The 24192-nt window shown below is 44.6% G+C and overlaps 1 protein-coding gene across 23 annotated transcripts in view; it reads left to right on the top strand.

Moving 5' to 3' along the window:
- The window catches only part of NRXN3 (neurexin 3), a 1523557-nt gene that overhangs the window by 91951 nt on the left and 1407414 nt on the right, over positions 1–24192 (top strand). For all 23 annotated transcript variants that reach the window (XR_013440795.1, XR_013440796.1, XM_078054031.1 and 20 more), the window contains exons 3-4: positions 4693–4710; positions 22565–22594. Coding sequence is in view for 21 of the 23 variants with exons in the window: in XM_078054031.1 (XP_077910157.1) it covers positions 4693–4710; positions 22565–22594 (48 nt within the window). In the remaining 2 variants the exon portion in view is untranslated. The remainder of the gene's footprint in view (positions 1–4692; positions 4711–22564; positions 22595–24192) is intronic.

The following is a 24192-nucleotide window of genomic DNA, read 5'->3' on the forward strand; positions in this document are numbered from 1 at the left end:
TTCAATACATACTGCTGAGCACCTACTGTAGACCAGACCCAGGTTGGACACTGGAGATACAAGCAGTGAATGAAACAGACAAGACTGCTGTCATGAAGCTTGTATTTAAAGGGAGTTATAAACAATAAAAGCAGAGACCCATCCTGTGATGTTAAATAGTGATTAGTGCCATGGGGAAGGAAAAGCAGGGTAAGTGGCAGAGAAGGTGCCATCATGTATAATCTATTATGCAATCATGCATAATCTATTTTAGAGAAGGTGGTTAAGGAAGGTCTTTCTAAGGAAGTAATATTTGAGCTGATACCTAAAGAAAACGAGAAACAGTCTTATATATGCCTGATGAAGACCATTCAGTCCAGGGGCTGGCACATGCATAGGCTGCAGGCAGGACCTGCTCAATTAGTGTTAGTTACTTCTATTGTGATGGCGGGGGTTGGGGGGGTTAGGGGGGGTGGGCTGAGGACTGGCTCTCATGACCTTGCACCTTCCCTCTTCTGTCCCCCTAGCTCTGGCACTCATGCTGATCTTTGTGGAAAAAAATCTGTGATGAAAACAAATTCTGGCCCAATCTAGGGCTACCTTTGTTAGGAATGCCATGCTCAAAGCAGGGATTGGGGCAGCAACTCAGGAGAGGAAGGATTTGACCATGGCTGCCACCCTTCACCTACTCTCTTCAGCATCACAACCAGGGAAGAAGTAAATTAGGGCAGTCTCACCTTCACTCAGTACCCCACAGACGCTTATCCTGTGTTCGACAATAACCTCAACCACAAGTGCATTAAGATCAGCACACTTACTTTAAAGTTCAAAAGGAAACATTTTCCTGTAGTTTGGGGAGATCTGGTTCTTCTAACCATGGGAAAAAAGGAGGGACCCTCCATCTGCTGCTGTTGTGTTTATAGAAGAGAGCTCAGCCAACGGAGCCCTCCCGACTTACCCTTCCTTTGGACTACATAATTTCACAAGGAAGGAGTCTGAGATGCCCCTACTCACTACTTCCACACACGCAGCCCATGCCCCTGGATAAGCTCTGGGGAGTGTGGGGCAGGCTGCACAGCCAGCCTCCTGTAGGCGAGGCCCAGCCAAACCTTTTGGGACCCCACCTGGTGAACTCTGTCTTGGGTCTGACCTATTTTCTAGGAGAGAAAATAGAATATAGATTTAAATGCAGTGGTGCTCTGGAAAACTACAGGCCCAGCAGTGTGAGAAAATAAAACAGTAGGGGGGGGGTGCAGAGGACGTGCTTGTATGGGTGAGGACACCACCTTTCCTGGATCAATCTTATCTGGTTGTCAACTGCCTTTTCTTCTGCAATTTGCCCCCATTTTTCTCCATTAAAGATTGATATACATACACACATTTACATATTTATCTTTCCTCTGACCAGTCCCGGGGCCCAGTGCTGCTCCCCCAGACACAGACTCCAGGCTGAAGATCATTCGTAAGCACAGACAGAGGGAGCTCTGGGGATGGTCGCCTTGGACGTGGGACAGCAGCAAGGCATGGAGTCGGAAACATCCGAAGCTGCGTCCTAGGTCAGCCTTCCTTGCTGTGTGACCAGAGGAAAGACTTTTAATACCCCTGTCCTCTCATATATGAAGGCAGTAAAATTACTAGCTAACATTGAGGGCTTTCTAAATGTAGGTACTGTTCCAAGCTCTTAACAACCACCCTAGGAGGTAGGAACTATTATCATACCCATTTTACAGATAACAAAACTGAAGCACAGAAAGATTCAGTAACTGACCCAAGGTCTACATAGCCTGTAGACCCAGAGCCTGAATCCTGGCAATCCAGCTGTGGATCTCCCTCTCTGTGCCAATTCCTATGACCTGGCCTGAGTCACATGGTACACTAGGAGCTAAGGTGGGGTCATCTCTATCAAGCCACATGGATTAAGGATGGGAAAGGGGTTCCCCAAAAGACAGCTGGGACTTGTTACACAAAGAAGGGGTAAAGGATGGACAGACAGTATAATGGATGGATATGGTTGAGGTTCTGATTTCCCCCTGCCCCCATCAGCCTTTGCCATTTCATTCTGTTGGTCAGAATTGAATGTGGAGATTCAGGTTACTCACTGCTTCTTGGGGCGGGGGCCAGGTGACATTGTGTGTCTCTGTTTCACATTGGACACAATGCTCAGAACTGCCTCCAGCTCGGTGACACAACTAGAAACTGAGCTTGGACCCTGACCCCTCACTGAAGGAGGTTTTTCTTGGTGTTCTTGTTGCTCCTCTTTGGCAAGAAGAGATGCTGTATGTTTTATGCTCAGGGCTAGAACTAAGGCCAATTAAAGCTTCAGGAAGGAATGGAATTTTTTTGGACCCCTGTTCCTTCTCTCCTACAACCTTTTAACTCCTCCTTGTCCCACTTCCCCCTGAGGAGGAGAAGGGAGGAAAAAGTCCCCAGAGAGGGGAGGGATGGATCAGACACCTTCATTCATAAGTAGAAGAGTTGAACTGAAATCACACACACACACATACACAAAGCCCTAATTCCTGTAGGCTCTTGGTGTTTCCAGGGAGCCTCCTGGTCACCATTTTTTGGTAGTTCTGTCTGTGGTAATTCAAGATGGTAACAATCAGCACACCTAACATTTATGCAGTGTTTGCCTTGTACTGAGTTAAATGCTTTACAAGTATTTAATCTCATAACAGTGCCATGAGGGAGGTTCTGTTCTCTTCCCATTGTATAGCTGAGGAAAACAACTCAGAAGTTCAGTGATTGACCAACCACAGCCATTCAGTAAGCAGGGACTTGAACCCGGATCTGTATGTCTCCAGAGTTTAACATTCTAAACACAACGTTCAAATGGGCAACTTAGTATCGAAAGAACTTGGGAGTTCCAAGGTATCCTGCCTCCCTTGGGTGTTGGTGCCTCCAAAGAGCATGTTTCCATAAATAACAGTGTTGAAAGTCCCACCACTGAACTCCACTACATGTAAATAGTTTGATATCCTGTTTAATGAAGGGGTGTTTTAACGACCACTATTCTAGGCAATCCATCAGTCACAGTTAATTGCCCTGCTTAGTTATTTATACAGAATGTTTTCCCTTCCCACCTCTTCTATTTTGCCACTTTTCTTCTTGCTGCCACTCTGCCCCTGAATCTAACAACTCACCAGAAAATCTGAAAGGGGGTGTGGCTGAGGAATGATTCAGAGCTCTCTAGAAGTCTCTTTGGGCAGATACAGCTTCTAGGGAATATAGGGTATGGGCTGGAGAAATGCTTAGCTGTTGCTGTGGGTTTGCCCCTCCTGGATGTGGGGGCACAGCTCTGTTAGGTCAGCGCCTGGAGTTTCCTGGGACAGGAGTTCCAGTTCCTACGGATCTTGCCAAAACTTTACAAATCTGATTGCAGCAAATTAGAGGCACAGTAGACAAAACCCATGACTCGCTCACAGGGTAGCTAGGATGGTCTCCCCCATGGCTTGAGGTTGCTCACTTTAGCCTACAAACTGAACTTGGGTCCCATATGCCTCTGAGGGACTGGGTTTCCATTGAATAAATGTTGAACTGGGTGGGATTCAAGAGGTCTAGTGTCTTATTTAGTCTCTGTACCTGAACTAAGTGTGTGACCTTGGGCAAGTCTCTCAAACTCTTTCATCCCCCATCTTAACCAAAAATGAATTAAGCTAGATGATGTCGGTGGGTATCCCAGGTCTACCATTCCATGATTCTAAGTGAGTCACCCAGGATTGCTGGGATGGCCAGTGGTTTCCTGAAGTAGCCCCCTGTTCCATCTCCTCAGGTGAGGTATAGCCTTTCAGGTTGGGTCTAGAGGTTTTGACAAAGTTCTAGCTTGCTCTTGACTTGGCTTCTCAGGAGGATTCTATCTTACATTTGAGGGTAGGAGGAGATTGTGTTCATGAAGATGATGGGAGTGAACTGTTCTTCATTTTTTGAAAGTTCATTGGCTTAATTCAAATGGCAACCTTCCTAGGGCTGGATGTTTATTTGTAGTTGTCAAATGTGATTTCAAATGGCAATTCCTGTCATTAATGATGAGGTGAAAAGCAAGGAGAAAAATTAAAGGGGGAGGCAGGATTTCAATTTGTATCACAAATGATCTACTCACACACAATCTCCTGCATACACACGGCTGTCTGTGATGAAGGATGGTCACTGGGAATACTGGAGAGGGAGGGGATTATAAATGTTTTGTTACCTTCTGTCCTTCAGTCCTATATGGTAAATAATGCTGCAACTTGCTCTTAATTCTCACGCCTCTTTTTCTTTGTTCCTCAAGGAAGTGGTTTATTATTTTTTCTCTCTGTGGGGAATCTTGCTTGACATCATGTCCAGTGTTCTGTATCTGGAGGCGAGGAGGATTTGCTTGGGTGGTGTTATGCAGAAATCAACCAGAATATTTTAACCAATATTCTTGCAGGATTCCAGTCTGCTTGGCTCTTCAGAGCCCTATCTGATTCCAGGATGATGTCTTTCCGGACAGATGTGAAGCTCACCTCTCTTGCTACATGCACAGTGGAAAGGGAGCTTGGTCCCTCGGCTTGCATGGGTGGTTTTTGGGTGAAGGTAGAACTAAGTGCTCAGAAGCTGAGTACCTTTGGGGTCTTGCATGAACATGATAGTCATGCAAGGGCATGTGTGTGTGTGCTTCTAACACTCTTCTTCCTTTTTCTCCCCCTTTCTCTCCTCTGCCTTTCCCTCTCTTTGAAAATGCTGCCACAGATGTCAGTCAAGGTCCAGGTGAGTCTCTGTGTTTGCATAGCTGCCGTGGAAATTTCCCCTCTGCCAGATTGTGCATGGTTTGATTCTGAGTGAGACCTTTTTCTAGGTACTCTAAACAGAACAGAGATCTAAGTACATTGCATTTTCATTGCTTTGGGTTGAGAAGAAATGCCTTGAATTAATGTGTTCGTATTGGTTTTGAAAACCATTTTAAAACCAAAGGAATGTGGTTCCCATGCTTATATAGTCACTTCCTTCTGATTAATATTTCTGGGTGAATCAAAGAAGTGGAAAATGAGCATTTTTGGAAATATTTTTTAAAGATATTCTTAAGATATGAATTCTCCAATTTACTGAGCCTTTTTGCCTTATTGTACATAAATCTACTTCTATAGCTTCATGTGGTTGAAAGTTGAAGATAGGACATACTTAGCATGGAAAATATGTGGGTGAAAGAAGTCTTCTTTTTTTTTATTCTAAGAAATGGCTTTCTCCCCACCCTACAATGAAATTAGCAATTTAAAAATGGTTATGTAACTAATACATGCTCACTGTATTAACAAAAAAAAAAAAAAAAAAAGAAAAAAGAAGAGGAATGGTTTTTGTCAATGAACAAATGGAAGAACCATTCTTATGCTAATTGTGCATTTCTCTTGTTAAAATGCATACTCATCCAGAGTTCTAATGGTAAGCATTGTGTGTGTGTGTGCAGACACACACATATGTACACATACACACGCAGGCTCATATGGGAGGATACAACCATATATGGATAAGAAGTGTCAGATGACTTAGAATGATTTGGAGACTTTTCTAAACTGGATAGAATTTTGAGTTAAGAAGAGTAATTAACCCTACCAAGTGAGAAGGGAGTATCATCATTCTTAACTATTTCACATACATTTTCTTGTTTAGTCCTTTTAACATTAAATTCTTATAATATCAATACAAGGTGTAGGTATTGTTATATCCATTTTAAAATAATGGAAATTGAGGGCCAGGAAGTTAAGCCATTTGCCCCAAGTCATAGGGCTCATCAGCGGTAGCACTGGGATTTGAACTTAGGACTCTGGAATTCCAAAGCCCATGCACAGTCCATTGGAACATGCTGAAAATTCCATCACTGCAAATTCTCAGCAACTGAAGGTCTTGTAAACATTTCTTAATGAAACTATTGTCTATTTTTCTTTAGCGATAATATGATGTTTTCATTATTAGCTTTCCTCTTTCCAAATGAATTTATCCTTTTTTTTTTTTTGACTATCTGAAAGAATCAACCAGACGTAAGTAGTGTTTCTGACCATTGATCTATATAGTATATTACATAACATAAAAGAATAATACAGTTATCTCCAGCTAATACACAGGGTTTCCCTGTTTTTGTTTTCTTCTGTCCACACCCTACCTTTGAGAATAAATGGTGTTTGAACCAATGCATAGGACAGAATTTCCTAGGAAGATTCCATTAAATTAATTTTCTATTTAATAATATTTTACTCAACAAATATTTATTGAGAACCTACTGTGTACCAGGCACTGTTGTAGGCACTAGGGATAAAACAGTGGACAAAACAGAAGACAATCCCTGTCCTCATTTTTATTCTACTTGAGGGAAGACAACTAAAGAACTGTATATATACACACACATATTACACATATTATATATATGTACATATTACATATATGGTATGAGAGGGTGGGTGATGAGCCCTGAGGAGAAAAATGAAACCATTAAAAACTAATTTATAGAGGATGCTCAGGCCTCTCTGTTAAGATGATGTTTTCTGGAACACCTTAAGGTGGTGAGGTAGTAAGCCCAACACCTTAAGTTTTGTTTGTAAAAGTACCACTTGACTCAACCCCTCCTCCTCCTGGTTCCTGTCAAAGACGTGACCCGGGGTCCCCATGTTGGCTTGTGTGTGTTGTGCCCTGAGCAGGGGCTCCCGGCTGAGGGAATGAGTGGGGGCTGAAATCTAGCCTGCATTCCTCTTGCCAAGCCTGCAACCATGGGGCTGCCTCTGACCAAAGTGGGGGAGCGCCTTTTTGTAATTCTTGAAAAGGTGCCTGTTGGTCCTGGATGAAACAGTATGGCGGAGTGAAACGCAGCAGACACACAGGCTCCTGTCTGTCTTTCCAGATGGGTGGAGGTCGGTGGGTGACCCTCCCTCACATAACTGTAACCAGCCCTGTGCAGCCCCATTCCGATTCCACAGCCATTCTTTCATCTTATTCTCTTAATAACCCTCTGAGGTATGTCCGCTGAGCCCCATTTTTCTTCTGAGGAAGTTGAGGCCAGGAGGTTAAGTGATGTGTTGAGGTCAGCCAGCCATCGAGGAGCTGGGCCAAGAGGGGATTCCAGCCTGATTCCAAATCTGGCACTCTTTGTGCTGCCCTTGAGGTGTCAAGAGCTGATTGCCAATCCTGTAACTCCCCACCCCAACCCCTTGCTTTTTTGTACCTCCTGAGCCTGAAGCAGATCACTAGTTCAGAACCTCTCCTTGTGGCCCGGGACGAGCAGGCGGCGGCCCGAGCTGCCTGGCCCAGGCTGAGGTCAGCCCCTCTGAGCCGCTGGCCAGGCCCTGTGGAGCCAGCCGCGTTGTGGCTCTGAAACAAGACGCCTTTAGTGGTTCTCTGATTTTTTTCCCCTTCCCCACAGGAAGACAAATTGGGGATTTTATGAGCTAATGTAGCTGTTTACCCAGGGGCCGCGGGCAGACTGTGAGGGACAATTGATTAATTTTACATGCTGAGGGTACGGGTGAGAAATAACCTACTGGAAGATGGTGTTGGCAGCACCTTCCCCAATGTCCAGGCCATGGGCTGGGGGCGCAGAGAGACAGACCTGGAAACACCCAGAAGAAAAAGGGCAGGCAATACCTCCCTGGGCTTCCATGTGGGAAGATCCACAGCCCCTCCTCCTTGTCTTTAGGAGGGAGGTTTAGGATAATAGAGAGGCATCAGGCATTTGTGGTGTGCTGACCTGAAGGAGGTGAGGGACACTCAGCTCTGATTTAACTGTTCACATGCACCCTCCCGGGCAGGTGTTACTGTCCTCTGTCAGACAAGAGAAGCCTCAGAGAGGGTCGGGAACTGCCCACGGTCTCTGGCTGCTAGTACAAGACCTGGATCCCACATCTGTCTGCCTCCAAAGCTTGAGCTCTTTATCTTTGAAACCCTGGCATTTCCAAGACAGAGCTGTGGGCCAGGGGTGCTGCTTCTCTTTGTCTGCATTCTTAACTTTCTGTGCAGGGCACATAGTAGGGCCTCAAAATACCTATTGAGCAGAAAATGTGGGAACAAATACCAGGACATTGTGAATTTGTAGGGTCCTGAGACATATTGGAGCTCAATGGGTATCCTGTCCAAAGAGGACAACTATTTTACTTTTCAGAGGAGGAAACTGAGGCCCCAGGGAGGGGCAGGGACATCTCCAAGGCCAGATAACCCATTTGTGGCCTGCAGGAGACCCCTTTTGGGCACTTATCCCATGCCCCTGGCTCATTGGGGTTAGTCACTGGGCTCCCTATGCTGCCTGGGGGGTCAGGAGTGGGCAGTCCCAGCCCCCTCTGTACCATGTCATGCCCTCAGCCCTCTTCCTGTGTGTTCCAGAACTCTCTGCCAAGGGGAGAACAATCCCTTTGGAGGTGAGGAAGAGGGCAGGGTAGAGGAAGGATCTAGGAGGCAGGGAACAGTGCTGGGGCATGTGGGTGTAAGACCCTTCTCTTCCCCTCCCCCAGCACCTCTCCCTCCAGCCACGAGGGGCTGCTTATGGTGCACCAATGACAGTCTCTCTCTTCAGAAGGGGTAATTTCTCACGCTCTGCCTGCTGATTAGAGCTGGAATTTAAATGAATAACTGTGACCTTGTGGAAGTGCCCTAGTTATTCAGAGGCCCGATGAGGAAATAGGCCTCTTGCTTCGGTCCATCAGAGCCTTGGCAGGCGCAGGAGGAGGGGCTGCTGTCTGCCAGGGCCCAGAGGACGCCCCGGCGTGCTGTTGCCCGAAGCAACTGATGGCCTTTGCTGGAGCCTCCCTCTGTCCGCTCTTGATCTCTGCCCTCGGTGTCCTCCCCCTTCAGTTTAAGTCATCTCAGGGCTGTCCGGGGAGAGCGGGCCTGATTATTGATCCTGAACTCTGCCCTGTCTCTGGGGAGTCCAGCCTGAGGGACGCTGTTCTGAACCCGAAGTCAGGACGCAGCACTGTTGTGTCTGACTTGTGTGATGGACACAAAGGGTTTGCCCTAGAAGTTACTGCTCAGAGACGGGCCCCCAGACCCGCAGCACTGGCCTCATGCAGGAGCCTGTTAGAAAAGCAGAATCTCAGGCCTCACCCCAGACCTGCTGAGTCAGAATCTGCTTTTTACCGAGACGTCCAGGTGTACACACATTAACGCTTGAAGGCCCACTGACCTAACGTGTTCAGCTTCTCCTCATCTTTGGGGCCAGCCGGGCTGTGTCTACTGAGGAAGGCGTAGTCCACCACACGAATGCCCCATTCCTTGCCTCTTCTCCTGGGCACACAGTACGACGTGGCCCTTTTCTGGGTTGATGGGTTGGGAGGGTGACCGGGATTAGGGAAGGGAAAAGGAATGAACGCTTCCTGACCACTGAGTCTGTGACCGTCACTTTTCCGGCACTTTCCATGGAAGAGTTTACAAAGTGAGGCAGGGTAGCTCAGGATAGCACAGGGTTCCCTGAACTACTGCTCAGGGGCTAACTCCAGCCCGTGCCTGCTTCCATACGGCCTTTGAGCTACAGATGGCTTTTCACGTTATAAATAGTTGGAAGCAGTCAAGAGAATAATTTGTGATGCACATATTTTATGAAATTCTGATGTCAGTGTTCATAAAGTTTTATCAGAACACAGGCACGCTTCTTCATTTCTGTTTTGTCCCTGGCTGCTTTGTGAAGGCGGAATGGAGTAGCTCTGTGGCATGCAAAGCCTGGAAGACTTATCATCTGGCCCTTTACAGAAAAAGTTTGCCACCCCTGGGTTAGAGCACAGACTTGGAGCCAGATGCCTGGGTTGACATCCTGGCTTTCTCCCAGTATGAACAGTATGTGCTGTTTAAGTTACCTTCCCTTTGTGGGCCCTACTTTACTCATCTGTAAAATGGGGAGAGTGTGTACCTACCTCACGGGGCTCTTGTGAAGATTAAGTGAGCTCATGCGTGTCAAGTCTTTAGAACAATGCCTGGCACATAGTAAGTCATGCATAAATTAGCTAGTGTTCTAAATTAGCTCATTTGATCCTTTCTACAAGTTTTCGTTTCACAGGTCAAGATGGCCTCAGAGAAGTTTAAAATGAAAGATATTCGTTTGCCTGTCTTGGTCTCCCACACTGTTCAGAGGCATGCTCCCAGTGCTGGAGAGCCCCTCAAAAGACACCTGCTAGGCTCCCCTTGTCGCACATTCTCTCCTATCTGTCCTGATCTTTATGCCTTCAGTGAAGAGGTCCTTCAGACTTAGATCCTGGCCACCACTGCTGTGAAATGAGGCCGAGGAACCCCAAAGAGCGGGGGGAGGCAAGGGGACCCATATTTACAGAGGTCCCACTGTATGCCAGGCACCCATCATGGATGAAGAGCCTGGGGCTCCAAGACAATAGATCCTTTGCCCAAGGTCAGAAGCAGGTATGGTAGGTACCAGGATTGAAACACACATCTGGGATTTCTGCTCTGTTATTCTGCCTCCTACTAGCTCTGCTACTTTCCCTGGGGGCTGTGTGGCCTTGGGTAAGTCATGAAACCTCTCTGGGCCTTAGGCTTCTTTTCTTTAATGTGAAGGGATTGAATCAGATGGCCTCCCAGGCTTCTTTCATTCTGAGGATCTATGATTAGGCCTCCAACTGAGATACCTCAGGGAACAGCAATCAGGAAAATGCCTTCTTTACCAAAGACTTACAGCTCCTAACTCCAGTGGTAACTGTAATATATTTTGTTTTTTCCTTCCTCTTCTTTTGAGCAATAGTCCCATTTGCTTTTCTCCCTTATTTATTAGGGAAAACACCTGACATTCATTGAGCTTGTATTTTGAGCCAGGCGCTAAAATACTGTTTTTGCATGCATCATTTAATTCTTTTGACATCCTCAGGAGGTAGATTTCGTTGTTAGATCCATTTCACCCACGAACAAATTGAGGCTCAGGGATGCCAACTCACCAGTTCTACCCAGTAAAAAGTGGCAGAGCAGGATGCAAACCCTGGTATGTCTGGCCCTGGAGATGACTCATGGCGAGTTCCAGCAGAATGTACATTCCACAAAGGTACACTCCTGTTCACTATTTCTGTGCTCTGGGCCCAGGACAGTGGCAATATATTGTAGGAATGGGATAATAAATACTGGCTCAATGAGTAAACAGTGCTTGGGACTCAGCTCTTAGTTTTCTCCTCACTTATCTGAAAAAAAGTCTGCTTTTTGTATAAGGGTTCACCCTGAGACAGAAGGTAATCGAATTTTGTTCAGTGCCCATCTTGGGCTTGGGTCAGTGGAGAATGCAGGCGGTAGGGAATCCACCATGGCTGTATGTAATTGGGAATCCACCATGGCTGTGTGTAATTGGACTGAAAGGGGGCCCTTGGCTGGGCTAACAGTGATCAGATTCCAGCCAGTTGCCCACGGGGGTCTGGGAAGACCCCCTTGGCTGCTGTAGCTCTTCTTGATCAATAAGTGTTAGTAGGGAGTGCTTCCCAGCCTGCCTCCAGCTGTAGCTAACTCAAGGAAGCAGATCACTGGGCCTTGGTGCCTTTTTCTAGAGTATTTTAAAATCACGTCCTTTCCTGTCCTGGCAAGGCTGACCCACTGGGGTGCTGGTTACGGTCTCAGTTTGTTTCTCAGTTCTGGAGGACAAGGTCAGAGTTAGAGTTGGAAAAACATTAGAAATAGTCTGTAATCTCAATGGGATAGTACTGCCCTCACCCCGATCCTGCCAAACGTGTGCGATGTATATTTATTGCTCCAATGATGAATGGGCATTGGTGGCATTAAGAAGAAGCAATGCATGCTAAATGCATTGTACTGTGTGGGAGAGTCTCATTCAAACATTTGTATCCTCAAAATGCCATTGAGAATACTCTTCTGGACCAATTGCCTCCTTGTACAGGTGGGAAGCTGAGACCAGAGAACTTCCATGTAACTCAGTTAAGTCACACAGCTTGGTTATGGCAGCCTTGGAGACCCTCCCAGTCTGTAGACTTACCCTAGCAAGGTCTGGTAAGGACCTGGGCTGAGCTCGTCAGTTTGTGGGGCTAGATCTCAGAAGGGGTTGAGAGATGGAATACAGTTGAGAGTTGAGGACATGGGTCCCCTGTGGGGCAACTTAGATGACTGTGACCATGGAGGGAAGCATCTGAGGCTGCACTGGGAGGGTGGTCTGCTAATGCCGCCAGTTTGTTGGAAAATTGGCGTTGGCGAGAAGTGGGAGGCGGGGCAGAGAGAAGGCCCAGATATACCAGTCTTCTGAATAATGAGAGCAATGACTACATCCTTTCAAGCCCTTTCTGTGTTCCATGAGCTGTGCTAAGTGCCGTTCATACATGGTTGCACATGATTGTCACAGTGATCCTGAGAAGATATTTTACAGGAAGGAGGCATGGAAGAGTTCACTTGCTCAAAATCCCATGGCTAGTAAGAGGTAGAGCTGGGATTTGAATTCAGGTTTTGGAGGCTTTAGAGCAGTGGTTTGCAAAGTTTGGTAAGCATCAAAATCACCTGGAGAACTAATAAAGGAGACCCAGGTTCATTAATGTAAGACATTTCCTCCAGGTGATTCTGATACGACCAAAGTTTGAGAACCACTGTTTTAAAGAAAGTGATCTGGAACGTAAAGGGACTTAAAGCTCCAGCATTAAGCACTATTTTCTACCTTATAAACATTAAGGGAAGGCAGGAAGTTGGGGGAGGAGGGCAGGTGGAAGGAGGGATGGAAGGAATGATTCTCCCTTCGAGCTCCAGTGACACCTTAGGTGATGGGCCTTGTAGAACCATCATCGTAATACATTATAGTCAGGTGTGTATTGTCCCCCACAAGCCCCTTCGCTGGCTACTGTGGGGTTTTGAAGGACATGGGATGTCTTACTTTTTGAGAACAGAGATATATCCACGCCTGCATCCCCACTACCTGCCACAATGTATGTGCTCATAAAACTTTATTGTTAGAAACAGCATTTCAGGGATGGAAAAGATCCAAAAGGTTGTCAAGGCTCTCTGTGCAACTAATTTTTGAATCTCTTCTGTAAGAGTTCATTCAGACTTGGCTTGAACCCCTACAGTGCTGAGCAGCTCATTGCTCCTTTCGCCGTTCCATCCCGTTCTAAAGAGCACTGAATGTTCCAAAGCCTTCCTTATTCTGACTCACTCTAGCTTTTACCACCTGTATTGCTTCCAGCCCTTGGAGACACACAGAATAGATCTAATTACACTCCCAGTGTTTGAAGACAGGGCTTTTTGTCTTTAAGGATTTTTTTTTTTTCTAAAGGCCAAAACATCTCCAGTTTCCTTGGGCATTCTCATACAGTGGTTTTAAGTTCTTTCATCCAGGTCATTGTTTTCTGAAAAATGACCCCCCCCCTTTTTTTTTTGCATCCTTTCCAAAGAAGCATGCCCACACCACAAACAGTATTATGGGCATGTCCCAACCAGCTCATTATAGAGTGATCCCACTGTTCCCCTTTTCTAGACTTCCTACATCTATTAATGGTGGCACCAAATACCTTTGCTTGTTTTTTTAATGACTATAGCATAAAGTTGAACTTAAAGACATTGAAAATCTTGACTATTTTGTGTGCACTCCTGCTAAACCATTTCTCTCCCCTTCCTGCACTGTGCATTGGCTTATATGACATAGTTGGGATCATTCTTTGATTTTGTTCAATTCAGCCCTGGATTTTTAAAATCCAGCACACCATGATCTGTTAGGGTAAGGTTCTTTCATCTAGCACATCAGTTGTCCCTTCCAGCTTCATGTCATTTATGAATAAAGAGCAATTTTAGAAAAGTTCATGACAGTTGAACTTCTTCTACTTTGGGAAGGGTCTTTTCTAAAAGCCACAGTCACTGATCCTTTAACCCTTAGGGTGATAAGCATGACTGCCTCCATTTCTCTTCTTTCCATCATATCCATGCATGAGAAAACCCCAACCCACCTTCCCCCCTGAAGAGATGGAATAGATTGGGAAGGTGCTGCATATTTTCCTCTACCCCATGGTTATACCATACAGAGGCTATTGGTGATTCATGGGTGACACAGGAAGAAATAGTTTCTGTTCAGTCCAGCCACCAGACTGTAAGAACAAAGTTGGTCTAGAGGCAAACAGTGAGTGGGCTAAGTACAGTTATATCCTACAAAGGGTTTAGTGGTGAGAATGGCACATGGTGGCATCATGGAAGGGCAAATCCAGAAGCTGGGACCTGGGTGGCACCTGCCTTGGAGAGTTAGCCACAGGCTCTCTTTGTCATCAGTCCAACTATTCAGTTCATCCCCAGTACTGTTCGGGCTCATAGAAAAGCCAGAAACATGTCCCAAGTATCAGCTCATGATTGCTGTTAGGTGATTGATTGAAGCTTTGTTTAGTCTCTACTTTTTTGATTCTGGGTGGTGATGTCAGAGTATTTGAGCCATTTAAAATAGTCATTTTTGGGGCACCTGGGTGGCTTAGTCAGTTGAGCGCTGCCTTCAGCTTGGGTCATGATCTCGGAGTCGTGGGATCCAGCCCCGAGTCGGGCTCCCTGCTCAGTAGAGAGCCTGCTTCTCCCTCTGCCTGCTCCTCCCCCTGCTTGTGCTCTCTCTTTCACTCGCTCTATCTCAAATAAATAAACTCTTTAAAAAAATAGTCATTTTTATAGGCCAAAAGCAGTCAACTATCAGTTTGATATGATTGAACCCAACAGTTACTTGGCCTCGTTGGAGATCATCTTGGTTCATAAAGGCATAGTGTCTTTGAGTTGGAATGGATTTTTGGTAGTTATCTCCAGAAACCCCACTCTGACTCTCTTCTATTGCATTTCTGGCAAATGAGGATTCCCCTATTACTCGACCCTCTGTTCTGGCCAAATGTGCTTGCTCCCTTATCTTGCATGTTCAACTTTAAAAAATACTTGAAGGCACCTCTCATGTCCTTTTCTAGCTTGTTCTAGTTTGGGCTGTATGTAGCAGTTCCTGCAGCCATTCTGTATGTGACATGCTTTCGGACCCCTGACCATTCTGATTCTTCTCCTTTGGACACATTCTACCTTGTTAATGTCCCTCCTAGCGTATGATGGCACCATTCTCTGAACCAAAACCCTAGGTTTGGTACATTCCGTGTTGAGAAGAGGTAGGACTATTGTCTTCTCTTTATTTTGGGGAGAAGTGGGGGATTGTGCTTAAGTGCCTTAAGATTCAATCTCACTTTTGCCTGTTCATATCCTTTTGGACCCTAATTTTGATATCTAACAAATTAGCTATTCTTTTCAACTTAAGTTCATCACAACATCCAGACACATGCCAATGAATGTTTTTAGGCAGGTCACTCATCAAAATGTTGAGCAGGCCTAAGTTCTGATATAAGCTATTAGTGAACCCCTGATAGAACAAGGACACTGAAGTCCATGATGAAGGTCAGGGAATTGTCCAGGGAAGGGCTGGTCTTGGGCACCATTGTGGAAGTAGGTGGAGGTTTCTTTCCAGACCCACCTCTTCCCTTTAAATATTCCTCTCCCCTGTCCTACCCTGTCTCCTGAGTCCTTTCTCCTATCCACAATGACAGACTTCCTCAACCTGTGACCTCATGTCTCTGTCCTTCCTGCACTCACAAGTCCCTATGCTGTCCCTGTCTTTGAAGGAAGATCTTAATTTGGCTTTCTGATGACCTCACATCCAGGACAGTGTCAATGGCTGGGGAGCCTGAATGTGTCTCATGTTCAGATTTGCATTTTAATGAGGGGAGATGGCTTAATAACCCTAAGAAATGCCCCAAAAGGAAAAGCTTCATGTTTTAGTAGAATCTTGGGATGGGGCTTGGGGAGAGGGAGATGGTGGCTCCCCACAGTGCTCTTTATATCATGCTGGACCAGAGTTATAAATGAAGTTGAATTAGTATCCAGGCACTATTTTCTGCTTCTGAATTCTCCAAGACATGTCTCCTCCTTTCTCTACCAGCACTGAAGGAGGTAGGGTAGCTAGTTTAAGGTTATCATCACAGTCTGGAGAGTCCATCTGCTGGCTTAGAATCCTCACTTCACCCCTCATTAATTAGTGTGACTTTGGTTCTAGGCCTTGGTTTCCTTACCTGTAAAATCAAAATCATAGCAACTGGCCTTTCCTATAGAGTTATATTTAATGAGATGACACATAGCCATGCTTTGTCTATAGTAAATTGTCAACAAATATTAGCTGCTGTCATAATTCTTTTTCACAAGTTCACCAAATTTCCTCTCTTTTAAGTGCTTAAAGTGTTAACATGTGTGTTTCTTCTTTCTCCTTTCTTTCCCAAATTCCCAGTCACCTTATAGTCATCACAATCACTTGTGGCTTCTCTTCATTGGGCCCCACCCCCTACCACCTTCACAATCTCCTTAGTTCCTCTGGAAATATCAATGAATGTTTCTATTACCTTCTGATTTTATGTAATTACTCTTTTAAAAAGTCCTTGTGGCTTCATAAGAATTCAGTGTTAGCACTTGGCACTTGTAGCAATTAGTGACATTTAATTTCTCTACTTCAGTATGGAAAAAGAGATGATATATGTGGATTTTATACTAGGATAAAAGTTACCCTGAAAGTGAATGAAAGAAAAGTCTTGGTAGAGATAACCTGCTTTTTTTTTTTCCCCCTGAATCTTTTTTTTTTTTTTTAACCCCATGAATGACTTCCTTCTTCCCTTGAAATACTTTCCCCACTTACTCAGGCAAAATGAAGGAAGGTAGGGTGGATTGAAAACCATCTGAGGTGGGTGGGATTATAGGTTTGAGGGGGAAACAGTATTAGCTTAAATTATAAAGGCCTTCAGCTTCTGGCCTGGTTCCTGAACACTGCATCTTCCTCTTGCCTGTTTCAGTAAATGGTTTCTATTGTCTGTATCAGTCATTCTCATGACAGGCTTCATGATGCACAGCCACTTACAAATGACTTTCCTTTCGTAGCCATTTCCATTCTCCCAAGCTGCAAAAGCTGCTATCTCCATGGGGATTTTCCCAAAGGATGTAGCAGAGTTTAGAGGGCCATACGTATATTTTGCATATAATTTACATATGATTTGCAGTCTATTCTAAGGCAGTTTCAATTTTGTATGTCTTACCTACTGGTGATCTTTTCCTCTTCTTGTTCTTACATCTACCCTGAGAACTTGTGCACAGAGATAGGTAGGCACAAGAAGGGTGGAATATAGCACTAGAGAGAGTGAGGGGAAGGGTATACATATGAGACATCTTGTTGGGATCCAGAATGGTCCCTGGATCCAGCTAGGGTAGCACTCTGTCAGGGTGTGACATCTAGATAGGAGACACTTCACTTGCTTTCAAATTTTTGATAATTTTTTTAAAAGGCAATGTAGTTCCATAGGAATTCAGTGTTGGCAATTCTCAATATCCTTCCTGTCAAAGGCTCATCCAAGCCCATTTCCTATTCCCTACCCTCCACTAGGTGAACTTTTATAGAGCTGGCTTTTGAGTCTGAGTTGAGGATCTATTCAAATCCAGAGCCCATGGTGAGATTGTTGTGAAAGATGCTGTCCCTTTTGCTTCCCTGAGTCCCTGTTCCAGGCCATGTCTTCTCTTGAACATCACACCAGAATAAATGCCAAACTCCAAACCCAGCCAGTTGCTAGTCCCAGGGCCAGCTGTGTAGCTGGGAGGGCTGTGGCTGACCTTCTGTTTCTGAGATCAATGAGAAGGCCAATCTTCATTTTTCTCCCTTCCTCAACAACCGCACCGATAACACACACCCAACATAGATTCCTTTTTTTCCCTTACTAATTATACCCTTTTCAGTTAAGACTTTTTGAGCATTATTTTCTGTATCTATATTTGAAAGCTATATAGTTCCTTTTTCTTTTTTGAATGTAAAATTTTATTTTAATGTTGAATATGTTGGGGAAAAAAAAGAACCTCCAAGATACCTTAATACCCCTCCCATCTCGCCCAGGTTAAGACTCAGTACTCTAGCCCCTTTTTCTTGGAGGATTCATTGACTTAGCTTCTTCCATGAAGGGGCGGTGATACACCCTAATATTTGTCTTGACTTTTTCACAGACATTAGTCCTACATTTTAAAACACATCTTAGACATTTTTGCTTGAGTGATTCTTCTGTTTCCTCAACTCGTTATGCCTAAAACAGAACTCATCATTGCCCTCATCCCCCATTCATCTCCCACCCCACCCCACCCCACCCCACCTTCCTATTTCTGACAGTGTTCACTCAGCCTCCCATCCACTCCTCTGAAGCATCTCATTGGTCACCCAAAGCCTCTTGGATCCTCTTTTTCCTTTTTCTCCCCACTACCACAATTCTAATCTAGGCCCTCTGCCTGTGACTGATCTTTCTGCCTTTGTCTCTTTCCCTCTCATCTATCCTGTCCGCACCATTGCCAAAGCAATCTTCCTCAACATCATTTTCCCTGGGTCATTCCCCTGCCCATGAACCCTCACTGTGTCCCACCAGCTGTAAGATCAAGTCCATTTTCCTTAGCCTTGAAATTCAAGGCCTTCATGTAATGGTTCCTACTCTCATCCTTAAGATCACCTTTCATTTCTTCCTTATATGAACTGTTTACATGTGTTTGTTATTATTTGAATAGCATGTATTACCTGCCTACCATGTGCCTGGCAGTGTCCTAGGTGCTTCTGAAAAGCTGAACTGGAAAGTCCTTACAAATTTATTCTGTGGTCCTGGGAGCTGGCGGTGTTACCTGAGTGTCCTCCATCTCTCTAAATCCTAAACCATCTTCCAAGATCTATTTCAAATCTCACTTTCCTCCAAAAATCTTTCCTGTAAATCCAGGGCCCTCCTCACAGTCCTGTGGTCTTTATTGTCTGAATTCATCATCTGACATGTAGTAATGACCCATTCATTCATTCCTCATTCAGTCACCAAACAGCTACTGAGCACCGACTCTGTGTCATTTGCTGCTAGCTGTTGTGCTAGTTGTTGCCTCACACATCAGTGTATTTTTATAGCACAGTAAAAAATAACAACAATAATCCTTATAAAGCCCTTATCATGTGCAGGCCCAGTTTTATGTATATTCACTTATTTAATCCTCAAAACAACCTATGAATTTGGCATGGTTGTTATCCAAATTTTGCAGATAGGGAAATCAAGGCGCAGAGATGTTGAGGGTCACAAGCTAGAAAGTAACAAAGGTAGGATTCAAATCTGGCTCTGAAGTCCTTGATCTTAACCCCTATACTTCACTGCCAGGTATCAGTAATATATATCATATGCATGTTTATGTAAATATAAACGCATAACATCTTCCGACTTAGACTCCAAACTCCTAGAGGTTAGTGACCATCTACCATACTCGTCTGTATCTCCGCTACCTTATCCAGTCTTTGCATATAGTAGGTGCTTGAATCTCCGCTACCTTATCCAGGCTTTGCATATAGTAGGTGCTTGAATCTCCGCTACCTTATCCAGTCTTTGCATATAGTAGGTGCTTGAATCTCCGCTACCTTATCCAGGCTTTGCATATAGTAGGTGCTTGAATCTCCGCTACCTTATCCAGGCTTTGCATATAGTAGGTGTTTGAATCACTTGGTTGGTTGATCGTTGGTTCTTCCATTCGTTTGAAAGGAAGGGCCTGAAATTTTTAACAGCAGGTAGGAGTGTCTGGGGATAGAAGGGGACAGAAACAATTTCAGAATAGACCTAGACACTCTGGAATTCTTGGGTTCCAGCTCTTAATTCTGCAAGCTTTGAGGATAGATTTGTACATGAGAAGATACCGATGTAAAAGCTCTTGAAAGTGGAATAGAATTTCCTTCTCCAAAAGCAAAACTTAAACCATATTATGGTGGCACAGTTTCTCCCTTCCATCATCCGGTTTCTTGTCCATTTTGCTTCATTGCCTGCCAAGCCAGTTTTAACATCAGGATCCCAGATCTGCATTCTTGGCTTGATATTTCTATTTAAGATTTTCATAAGTTGAAGAATATGAAGATTCGAGTTGCAATACTGCAACTACATATGTAGCTTAATAAAGCCTGGTAAGTATATATTTGAATTGAAAAAACACAGGTGGTGGGTTATTTGCATTTTAAAAGAATTCCTTCTTTTACAAAAGGATCCACTGCCGGGTTCCATTAAATATCCAATTCCTCTTAGCGCATTCATCATAAAATTTAATTTACCAAAATTTGATTTATATACCACTCAAATTCTAGTGAGCATGGGAATCACTTGGGTAACTTGCTTAAAATTCAGATCTTTCCCCAAACTCCTCCCCAAGATTCTAATTTATTAGATTCCTTGGTTGGGGCCCAGGATCTTCATTGTTAATAGGCATCCCCAGGTGGTTGATGTAGGTGGTCAGTGAAATACACTTTGGGAAATGCTGCTTTAAAGAAACACATGCAGCACATAGATGGGGCCCACCTGTAGTGCCTTCTCCAGGGCTTCCAATACCCCTTATGCCAATTATCCTATTTACTCTTCATTCAGCACATTTTTTGAAATCTCTGAGTCAAAAAAAGAAAAGACTATACCACTTCTCTTCTACTTCTTGTCTGAGCTGTTAAACATCTTTCACTGAAAGTGTGAAATGTTTGTCCTTTCATTTTTGAATTTGAAAAAAAAAAAAAAGTAAACTTCCCTCCCCCCAGCTGTATGTAGATAGAATTGATGTATAACATGGTGTAAGTTTAAGGTGTACAAGATGTTGATTTCATACATTTAAATACTGCAGAATGATTACCACCATAACATTAGTTACCCACCTCCATCCGGTCATATAATTACCATTTCTTTTTCGTGGTGAGAACATTTAAGCTGTCCTTTCTTAGCAGCTTGCAAATATATAATACAGTATTATTTTTTTTCCTTTCTTATTTATTTATTTATTTATATTAACATATAATGTATTATTTGTTTCAGGGGTACATTTCTTTTCATTTTTAACCCCTTCTTTTACTCTTAGGTATCTCCTTGGATCTTCTTATTCTCATTTCTTAATTCTTACGACCCTCCTGTGAATTAGTCACCCTTCCATGTACCCCACCTGCATGCCCCAGGCTCTCTCCTTTAGTGCTCTTGATCTGGATGCTGAAGGCTCTGGCTTGGTCCAGAAATACCAGACATTTTAGGAATAGTGACTTTTTTTTTTTTTAAAGATTTTATTTATTTATTTGACAGAGAGAGAGTTAGCGAGAGCAGGAACACAAGCAGGGGAAGTGGGAGAAGGAGAAGCAGGCTTCCCGCTGAGCAGGGAGCCCGATGCGGGGCTCAATCCCAGGACCCTGGGATCATGACCTGAGCCGAAGGCAGACGCTTAATGACTGAGCCACCCAGGCGCCCTGGAATAGTGACTTCTGCCAAGGTTTCTCTTAGCCAAACGTAGGACCCTTTGTTCTCTCTCCCTATTATTTTTTCCCCAAAAGGCCAAAAATTATTTTTTAAACTAAACAAATCATGAGAACGACTTACTTTGGCATGCTTCCATTCCTCCGTGAGTATTAATCTGGGGCCTCGAGAAATGAATGCCAGAAATGTACATTTAAAATGTGATTATAGTTTAATGAAATTTGTTTAAAAACTAGATTCCATAACATTTATGGCACATGTATCTATGTATTTAATATCTCATTGATTTTTTTAAAAGTCCGTTGCTTGACCCATATTTCGCCTCTGATTACTTTTCTAAATCTCTAGTAATCTCCAAAAACATTTGGGGATTTCTATACTTCAGAGATTTTTCTCCTTTATTAATCCTGTATATCCCTGAATTTCACTCTGGGTAAAGGTTCTCTGGGGTGATCTGGAGTTTGTCAAATATCTCCAGTAATAATAAAAGCAATGGGAGAGCAAACTGATGCTGTTGGTTACTGGTTGGAAATCTTTTCTTTTAATAGATTTATCAGAGCTTATGCTTCCTCTGAAGTAATGAGCTCTTAATAGCCTTGTTTGACTTCCTTAAGAACATAGCCAGAGGTTGTGCTGTTTGTTCTTTGGGACTTTGTGTACCTTCTTTAACCCATTCAGTGCTGGGCTGGGCCTCCCTCATCAAGGGCCAGCGACCTTCTAAAACAAGATGGTGGTGGGGAAGCAATGGAGGGCAGGGGTGGTGGTTGTCCCTGGGCTAAGACAAAGGCAAGAGGGGAAGTAGTTTCACGTTGTCTGAGGAACGCTTGCAAGCAGGAACTCATTTAGTATGTCCAGCATGACTCCATTTTTGGAGAAGAGAATATAGTATCTAGAAAATAAAATTGGGCAGGAACCTCTGGATGGTGGATTACAACAGAGTTTTCTTTTTTCGTTTCTAAATTTTCCAAAGTTGCTACAGTGACCATGTATTACTGTAAAAAGCCATTTGAAAGAAAGAAGGAAACGTGCTCGGCCTGGCCTCTTGAGTCTCCTTCCCGAGGGACCTAATCTTTAATAGATTTATTTCACATCCTAAGCGTTGTGTGGAACAGTGTGGAGAGAGGAAGGCTCTCATGATGAGGCCCAGAGCAGTCCAGCAAACAGAAGGCTGTCCTTCAACTGGAGGCCCGCTGCTGTGCTGCCCGGCTTCTCAGCCTCGGTTGCATGCTCCTGAGTACGTGCAAAGGCCCTGCCACTCCTCCTTGCACTTGACAACTAAGAGACAATTGCATTGCGTTGGGAATTTTAACTGTGTCTTCTTTCTTTTTTCCTTCCCCTTCCCCTCCTCACCCCCGTCCCCCCTCTTTTCCTTCCTCAAGGCCTCTCCCACCTCATGATGAGTGAACAAGGTAGGTGCTTCGTGCTTGCGGCACTGCAGCTGCCCTGAATTGCTTGCCTTTGTGCCTCTGGCTGGTCGCTCAGAGCCTCATTGTTGCTGGCAGCCCGCCTGCTGCCTGGTCCTCCTGCAGCAGGGCCACCCTGGGGTGGGGGGTACCTTTCCCGATGCATCTTGGTTTCCTGTCCCCATCATCCCCTTGGCTTGTCCATTCTGCACCACCATTTGTCATCCCGGGCGCTGGCCCTGCTGGGCTGCCTCCAAGAGAAAAGCATGAAACAAGGCATGACGGCGTCGATAATGGGGGTGAATGAAGCTAATTTCCGAGCAACAGAGCGGTTAACTTCCTCCTGCTCCTCCCCGGGCCCCATGCTGGGCCCCGCGTGGTTGGGGGAGAGGAGCTGGGCTTCTCCCTGAATTTCACTCTGAGTAAAGGTTTGCTTTTTGTCTTCCCCTCCATCTCACTGCCCATTGTAATGACTTTCAGCCCCACATGGTCAATGGAAGCCCTTGGGGGTTTGACTATTTTCAGTTTTATATAAAAGCAAAAACCACCGAAAGAACATGCTAATGTCTTCGTGGCAGGATTCTAACTCATTATACACCCTGAAGAAAACTGCATATAAAGATCTGTAAATTCAGCATCTGCAACCTAAAATATTCAAATATGCAGGGAATGAGCTGTGCAGGAAATTCAGCTCAGCTAAGCACAGGGTGGGCTGTGAATGGAGCCTTTTTCTCCTAAATAAAAATTTTCCACATCATCAGCCTAAATCAGGATTCGAGAACTGAGCCTACTTAAAATTGTCTTTTCCTTCACTGTTCAATTGCTACTATTGTGTTTCTTCTGAGCCTTGAGATGATTGCAAGATTGGTCTACCTGCCTTGCCCTGACACCCAAAGCTTGTACTTTAATTTCTCTTGTCTGTTTCTTTTCAAAAAACACACGGGACTTTGGTGCCTCTTTTGGAGGACCAAAGAAAAGGGCAAGGCAGGGTCCATCTATGTTTTCTGGGTTTTCTTGATCTTTTGAGGAGGGTGCGACAATCCTGAAGCGTCGCTCCCCTTCCCTATTCCCTTACACTGGACCTATCAGACAGTGTTGCCATAAAGGGGAGTATGTTCAGATCAAGAAACCACCCAGGGCTGAGAGAAGTTTGCTTATGATGTCCAGGGAGCTGTGGAGGTGGGCAGTTGAGGGCATCCTGACTTGATAAGACAGTGTAGGGAGGAAGCATACCTTCCCAGTAGAATTGAATCCCCCAGACCTGAGCCAAGATCCACGATGTGGACTTGAGACTTTCATTGAAGATACGGTCTGGTATAGAGTAAGTGTCAAAAAAGAGTTGGAGGCAGGAGGTCGGGTGAGTTTGCCAGTGTTAGATGGAGCTCTGGAAGAGACTGGGATGAAACCTCGTTGTTATTGTGTGAGGGGGAGGGAAGTTATCTGCCGACAGCAGATAACTATGAAGCAGATATGAGTAGAGGATGTGCTTGATGTCAGCCTGTGTCTGGGAGTTTGAGAAAGTTAAGCACATCTCTATAAAGCAGGACGACCCAGGCTCTCTGAATTGAAGGAATTTGGTGGCCTGACTTTGATAGCAAGTTCCA

Source organism: Halichoerus grypus, chromosome 8 (genome assembly GCF_964656455.1).
Source record: "Halichoerus grypus chromosome 8, mHalGry1.hap1.1, whole genome shotgun sequence".
Lineage (NCBI taxonomy): Eukaryota > Metazoa > Chordata > Mammalia > Carnivora > Phocidae > Halichoerus > Halichoerus grypus.